At 41.9% G+C, this 7,157-nt stretch overlaps 1 protein-coding gene across 1 annotated transcript in view; it reads right to left on the bottom strand.

The window, feature by feature from the left end:
• TOMM20 (translocase of outer mitochondrial membrane 20) overlaps positions 1 to 7,157 on the bottom strand; it is a 17,546-nt gene that overhangs the window by 3,456 nt on the left and 6,933 nt on the right. The window contains exons 2-3 of the mRNA XM_019549841.1: positions 4,051 to 4,097; positions 1,710 to 1,791 (exon numbers count right to left, since the gene is read on the bottom strand). Coding sequence (XP_019405386.1) covers positions 1,710 to 1,791; positions 4,051 to 4,097 — 129 coding nt within the window. The remainder of the gene's footprint in view (positions 1 to 1,709; positions 1,792 to 4,050; positions 4,098 to 7,157) is intronic.

The following is a 7,157-nucleotide window of genomic DNA, read 5'->3' as shown; positions in this document are numbered from 1 at the left end:
GGGTCAGACTAGATGATCTACTCAGGTCCCTTCCGACCCTAGAAACTATGAATACAGATTTTAGAAATGCCTGCTATCTTAAAGGTTTTTCTAAGTAAAAGGAAGTGTTGCCTCAACTAAGCTGACATCCTACTGATACCATCTCAGCAGGAGTCCCATTTATTGTTGCAGAGTAAAACTGCACAACTACATTTCCCAGCAGAAAGTGCTGGATGCCAGTTTCAGGGTTATTCTACATATTACATTAAATGATCAAGGTTCTTTGGGGACATGGGATATCTTTCATTAGGTCAACTAAATAGTTGGAAAAAATGTTCTTGCAAGCTTTCAGGGACAAACACCCTACTTTTTGTTCCCAAAAGCTTGCCAAGAAAAATTTTTCCAACTATTTAGTTGGTCCAATAAAAGATATCACATTTACCCAAAGAATCTTGTCTGCCTATGTCCTTATACCAACATGGCTACAACCAACACCCGAAAACATTAAACAGTTACTTTCACAATTTGGAAGCTGAGTTTTAAAAGGAAAGTCAATTCTTCCACTGTTTTCAGACCAAGAGTAGATTCTTATATGACAGCAGTTTTTTTCATTATTAGATGGGACTTTATTTTACAGTGGTTTGAGGTTTACCCAAACTATTCAATACTGTGCAGAAAGTTAGTTATAACTGCTTAATTCCCAACCTGTGTTAGTTCTACCCTTCATGGAAAAGACTGTTAACCTCTAAGTAACTACAGTATAGACCAAACAAACTGCAAGAGAAATCTGTTACAGCAAATTATATATAAAGAAAGAACAGAATATTAAATTATTTTGAACTAGATTTGTTTAAATAGTTGTTGCATATTTTAAAAATTGCCACATTTACTCAAATACAAGATAAGTATTTTTATATTATTCATGCCCCCCTTGATCCTGTTGGCACAGGGAAAAAAAGAGCCCCTCCGTCTTATAATCGCATACAAGGAAATCTTGCTAAACACAATGTCTATCATTAAACTCCTGCCAGAAGCAGCCTGTGCTCAAGCAGTGGAAACCAAATCTCAAGTTGATTAAATGCAGCCAACACTGAGCATGACTACAAAACATAGCCCACATTGGGCAAACATGCTGATGGGAACTTATCACAAAAATCGATTAATGCAGCCTATCTGCATAAAATATGTGGTAGTGCCCATTAAGCACAGTCCCCCTCAGCGCTGACTCTTTTTCCAAGTCATGGTGAGCTACTACACTGCATACATTTTTACTTCGTCTTCACTCTCACAGCTGAGCTGTGCCTTTCTTTCCTATTTTCAATGATTCCTGTTTCTTCACCAGTCTTAAATGCCTGGCAGGCTGGAAAACGTCACCAAAAGGGGCCCCAAACGGTTCACCTAGAATCCCTCTTGAAGTCCCCTCTCAAACTAGAACATACGATTAGTGTGGCCTCACTCTCCACGAGGTGAAGCTAGACCAGGTAGCCCTGCACCTCATCTGCATTTAAATTTTGGAGCATCTCAGGACACAAGACAAAAGCACCCAGTTCCAGTCATGAGTGGGAGGCTAATTAGCTAGGGCTGCACTGAAAATAATTTTGTACCTATACCAACGGCCAAAACATTTAGTTAACATACTTATGCCAGGACACAATAGCATATAAAACTCTTCCTGGAGATACTCCCTTTTTCAAAAAATTCTTTGTTTTAAATATTTTTGCAATACCTACCTTGTGCTAGTAATTCCTCACCAAGCTGGATCTCTTCAAGAAAGAATTTTTGCACAGCTTCGGCATCTTTTAGATCAGGGAGCTGTAACAAGGAATCAAATTAGCAAGACAGCCCACAAGAAAGCTGATAAACAAAACAGAGAAAAGTTCAATTTAAAACAAAAATAAAAAGCTATTCATTTTTACAGAAATATATGAAATAGGATTAAGTACTACCATCTTACACATCTAAAATGTACTGCTACATGAGATTTGTATGAATATTTCTAAGGTCCTTGGCAGATGTTAAAAATAACAGTGTGATTGGAATATGAAGATTTTTATGCCCCATCCCAAACATCATGCTTCCTGCCATGCCACACATGCCACTAGGGCTGCCTGAAGCCTGATCCTGTGGGTCACGCAATGGGCAGCTGTGTCCTGGACACTGGGGCTATCCCATGACCAATCCCAACACTCAGTTGAACACAGGGACTTGGCAAGGGGCAGAGAACATAGGGATTTGGCATGGGGCAGACCCTTGGGTCTGGGATACAGCTGGCCCCAGTGCAAACTCAAGGATCAGGCTAGTGATAGGCCCTAGTCTCCAAACAGGACCCAGGACTGCCCCATACTGGATCCTGAGGTGAGAATCAGACGCAGGGTAGCCCTAGAACTAAAAGGCTTGCATGCAGCCCAGAGGGGCTGCACACATGATGTTTAAAAGCCCAGGGCAGGGTAGGATCCCCACTTCTGGATTCCCAGCGTCCTGAGTCTGCACCACATGTATAGCACAGTTGGGCTGCATGCCTGTTCTTTTGGAGCTGAGGCCACCCGAAGCCCAATCCCACAGTGGGATTAGGACTACAGCTACATTCCAGACCCCAGACCAGATCCCAACACTCAGCTAAGCATCCAGATAGGGTATATATAATGCATCTCTGGGTTCCAAGGCTGTCTGCTGTTCCATCCCAAGGATTGGGCTGTGTCCTGGACCGGCTGGTTACAAACTATCTGATCCACTGCATAGGGGGTACAGGGCAAGGCTACAAATATGCCAGTGGTGGAAGAAGCACAGCAGCTTCCTGTCCACAGCATTTTTAAATGCCCTGTCCTGCACCTCACAAGCAGGCAGTAGAGCAAGTATGATGGCAGTCAATTTAAAGTGCCATAGAAACCAAACACAAAGATGTTCTACATTTTATGATGCTATAAATTTGCTGAACATGTGGCATGTTACAATTTATGGCACAATGAGGGTGCAATTAACATGTTAATAAGGTGATAAATGTAACATCTGTCAACGCCCTAAAAATCATACACAAGTTCTTTAAATCACTGGGGGCCAGCCAATCTTTTTTGCCACAAGGTAAGCCCTGCACCCTTTGAGTACCACCCAAACCCCCTTCCTCTGCCTGATCTGTTGCTCTGCTTTCTGCTCCATGTTTGTCCTGGGGGCTCTGATTTCTGTTCCCTCCCTGATCCATTGCATATCACATACAAAGGTTTCCTGTGCCATTTGTGGGACATGTGCCACGGGTCGGCCACCCCTGCCTTAAGCACATTATTTCATGTCCCACCATAATAATGCAATGCTGATGTTATAAAGGAATTTAAACTACAATGATTTGTAAAAGAGTATACTTGGAATGTCTATGAAAGACTAAACATTTTGGGCAACACTGGTTTATTTCTGACACTGTACATCAGAGAGATTCACCAGTAAGAAGAAAAAAGATGTTATCAAATCCAAAACTTGAACAGAAAGTTACCTATCATTTATTTGGTAGTGCGTGAGTGATGCTGTAGCCGTAATGGTCCAGAAATTATTCTACAGGCAATGATTTCTTAAGAATTGTATCTTTTATTGGACCAGCTACATAGTTGGGATAAATCCTGACAAGCTTTCGAGTGAAAGACCTGATGAAGAGTATCTTACACTTGAAATCTTGTCAAGCTTTATCCCAACTACATAGCTGGTCCAATTAAAAGTATCACCCTAAGAAATCCTTGCCTCTCCCATTATTTATCCAGAAGTCAAGTCACACAACTTGTAACCTCTTAGCAATCTGTAAACCTTCATAGTCCTTAAGGACATAATACCAAGCAGGTTTTCATAATGCTGAACTCAGTAGGAGTTTAACTATGCCACACCTCCTGGAGCTGGAACAGTCATACAAAAGTCCCTACGTGTGGCTATTTATAGAAGCTGAGAAACAGAACAGTGCATATTGCAAGAGGGCTGCATGCGTTGGAAGTAAGAACAAGGATAGCACCCTCTAAACATATTCCACTTACAAATAAACCTGGTACAAATGCAACATCTTTATAAATAGTATTGCATAAATTAACACAGTATTACCTTGGAAAGCCCTGCTCTCTCTTTGGCAAGCTTCTGTTTCTTCCTTCCTGTAGAGAACAAAAACATCATATGTTTTTCATCTATAATTATAAAATATATTTTCAGCTTTTACTTCAAAACAATGAACAGGGCAAAGTTATTTTCAAAATAAAGGAACTTGTAATCACAATTACTAAACGGTTGGAGGAGGAAAACGGTTGATGAAGGATTATAACCTACTCCCTGCCAGAATTACCACTGAACCCTCTAAACAGGTAGCAAGTGAAAAATGCTTTAGCTGAGAAATCTGCTATTCTCTGAGTATGAATTGCATTCTATGCAGTTTCTCTCTCTCATGTTATCTGCAATCCACCAGAGAAGTGAGTGTTGATACTGGGCATACTGTTCTTCTCTCACCGACTGTACCAAGTATACAGCAAACAGTAAGTCGAGCCCTGTGTCCTATCAAGGCAAGGAGGAAAAAAAGTGAAACATCAACTGCACAGATTATTACATTATGGATCTGGGATTCCTTTACGTCAATGCCTAGCCTTCACAACTAGAAGATTTTCGTTTGAAATTCAAGACCTTGAGCCACATAAGCTCTATATACAGCCTGCTGGGTAACTGCAGAGTACAAAGGTCCAAAGACGCTTACAGGCTGAAGAACAAAACATCAAAAGAACTTCCCCAACAATTTTATCTAAGGCTTAGCAACTGGTAAAATAGGCTTGAGCAAGAAGCACCTTTCTATCCCTCCATCTCGCCTCCTCCAAAACATAAATACGTGGATTATATAAAACAGTTGAAAAGGGACCAACATTTAAGGGTCAATCAGCCAGCACAGGACCAAAGCAGTAAGTTGCAGTAAAAAGCTGTACTATGCTACAGGTATACTGGCATACTTAAAACAGTAAGTCACACGAGCATTAATGCACTTGCATTGGTATATAGCTGTTTTACACTAGTATTAGATTATTATATAGTTATTCCCTTTATTGTCCAAGTCTAAATTATGTCTACACTAGGGCTTTTATTAGCATAAATATTTGAACTAAGGTTCTCCCCACCACCACCACCCCATTCCCACCTAAAAGTTATACCAATAATACTTTAAAAATACAGACCAAGTCCTAAGTGTACTAGCTCAGCTATTCTCAAAACCCAGTCACAGAACACTGGACTTGACAAAGAAAAAAATTGGTCATGTAGCACTGATTTGCTCCTTAATACAATTAGGAGCTGAAAGCAAGCTAAAAATACATTAGCATACATGTAAGCAACTGCTTTAATAGCTATAAATGTGTTAGGAATGGGAGGTGGTCTGCACTGTAAAGATATCTGTGAACATCTAAACAAGCTGACAACCTAATGTATGAAAACTGGAGCTCTACAAGCTATGTCTTCTATGGAAAGCATTTTAAAAGTTCAAATGCTGTCAGAACGACCTGGACATACTGGAAAAATGGTCTGAAATGAATCAGGCGAAATTCCACAAGGACAAGTGAAAAGGCCTGCATTTGGAATACAATACTGTACTGACCTGAAACCAAGACGATATCTAATTATTGGGTGTTCATCTTAAATTTGTTTCTAAACACAGAATATTTATAACCTAGCTATTGGAGGGCCATCTTAAATTCACCCCCTTCCAGCAACCACTGCAGCATGGCAAGCAGCACAAGAGTCAAGTGACCTGGCCCCTGCCACCCTCACCACTTCCCCCCTCTGCTGCCTGTGCCCCACCATATCTTGCCGCTACCTGCCTGCCCCTCACCACCTACCACCCTTACCACTTACCCACTCTTCTGTCTGCACCCCCACCATCCCCTGATCATTTCAGCCTGACCCCCCCTGTTCACTTATCTTGGCCCCTGCTCCCACCTGAACCCCCTTAGCACTTACCTGCCTTGACCTCCCCCAGCCCCTGCCTGACTATGCAGAAGCAGTGGTGGCGACTTCAGCTCCAGCCTCAGCCCTACCGTGTGGCCCTGGGGCTGCTACCACCATCATGTGGCCAGGAAGGGGCTGGAGGTAACATGCACTCCAGGCTCTGGGCTAGAGCCAGAGGGTAAGCACCGGCAACAGCGTGAAGCAGAGGCACAGAGAACAAGGTGGGGGCCGTTACTGTGGTTCCAACTGTGACCCCAACCTACAGTAAGGGCCTGAGTCACAACACCTGCCTGCCTACAACAACTTGTACTCAGCTCCAGGACAGGCTCCACACCCCACCCCACCCCCAAATGCTGAAGGTGGGGGGAGGGGGAAGTCATCTTGAATTCACAAAAATATAGTAATTGCACACAGGCAGGCAAGCTTCCTTGGGTAGATGTGATATATTTTATTAGATCAACTAAACAGTTGGAAAAAAAGTTCTTTGCCAGCTTTTGGGCACAAACACCCTTCTTCAGGCAGTAGGAAACTTTTCTGCTGTTCTTGTGTTCTCCAATGTTGAAAAATGCAAATAAGTGTCACTGCACACACAAATACAGCCTGAGAGATGACTGGCTAGGCTGCAGTACTGCAGAAAAGTACCTGGGGGCTACACTATGCCAACAATGTGCTCTTGCTGCCAAGAAAAGCCAATAGCATCCTAGGTTATATTAACAGGCATGGGTTTTTTTGTAAATCAAGGGCAGAGATTCTGCTGCTCTACTCAGCACTGGTGAAGCCTCACTTGGAGTATGTATCTAGTTTTGGTCTCCACACTACAAGAAAAGTAGTTGGCTGCAATTCCTGATTTTCAAAGAAAGCAATTTCAAAACAAAAGCTAGAAAATGTTTGGAGTCTCTATACCCCAAAGGCACCACCAGACGATGCACAAGATAACTCCAGGATGTACCAGTCAAGCTCAGTGCGAGTTACTGTACAAAAAAAATTAGTGTGCATATACACCTAGACCAAGAGCTGTTCACATCACTTACAAAGGATGAAGAGCCCCACAAGCTAATGATACTGTTTCTTTTATAGGAGAAAATTTTGATTTAAGCTGAAAAAAGCCACTGTCAGATTTCCAAACTACACATGCAAGAGAACGATGCAGAGAGGTTTTAACTATGCATTTGACAGAGTTTCAGATCTACAAGCTATAGTGGGTTTTTTGTTTGGTTTTTTTTTTTTTTTTTTTT

This window comes from Crocodylus porosus, unplaced genomic scaffold (genome assembly GCF_001723895.1).
Source record: "Crocodylus porosus isolate Cpor-Errol unplaced genomic scaffold, CroPor_comp1, whole genome shotgun sequence".
In the NCBI taxonomy this organism is placed as follows: Eukaryota; Metazoa; Chordata; order Crocodylia; family Crocodylidae; genus Crocodylus; species Crocodylus porosus.
The sequence above is the reverse complement of the archived record's forward strand: the minus strand, read 5'-3'. Positions and strand labels throughout refer to the sequence as shown.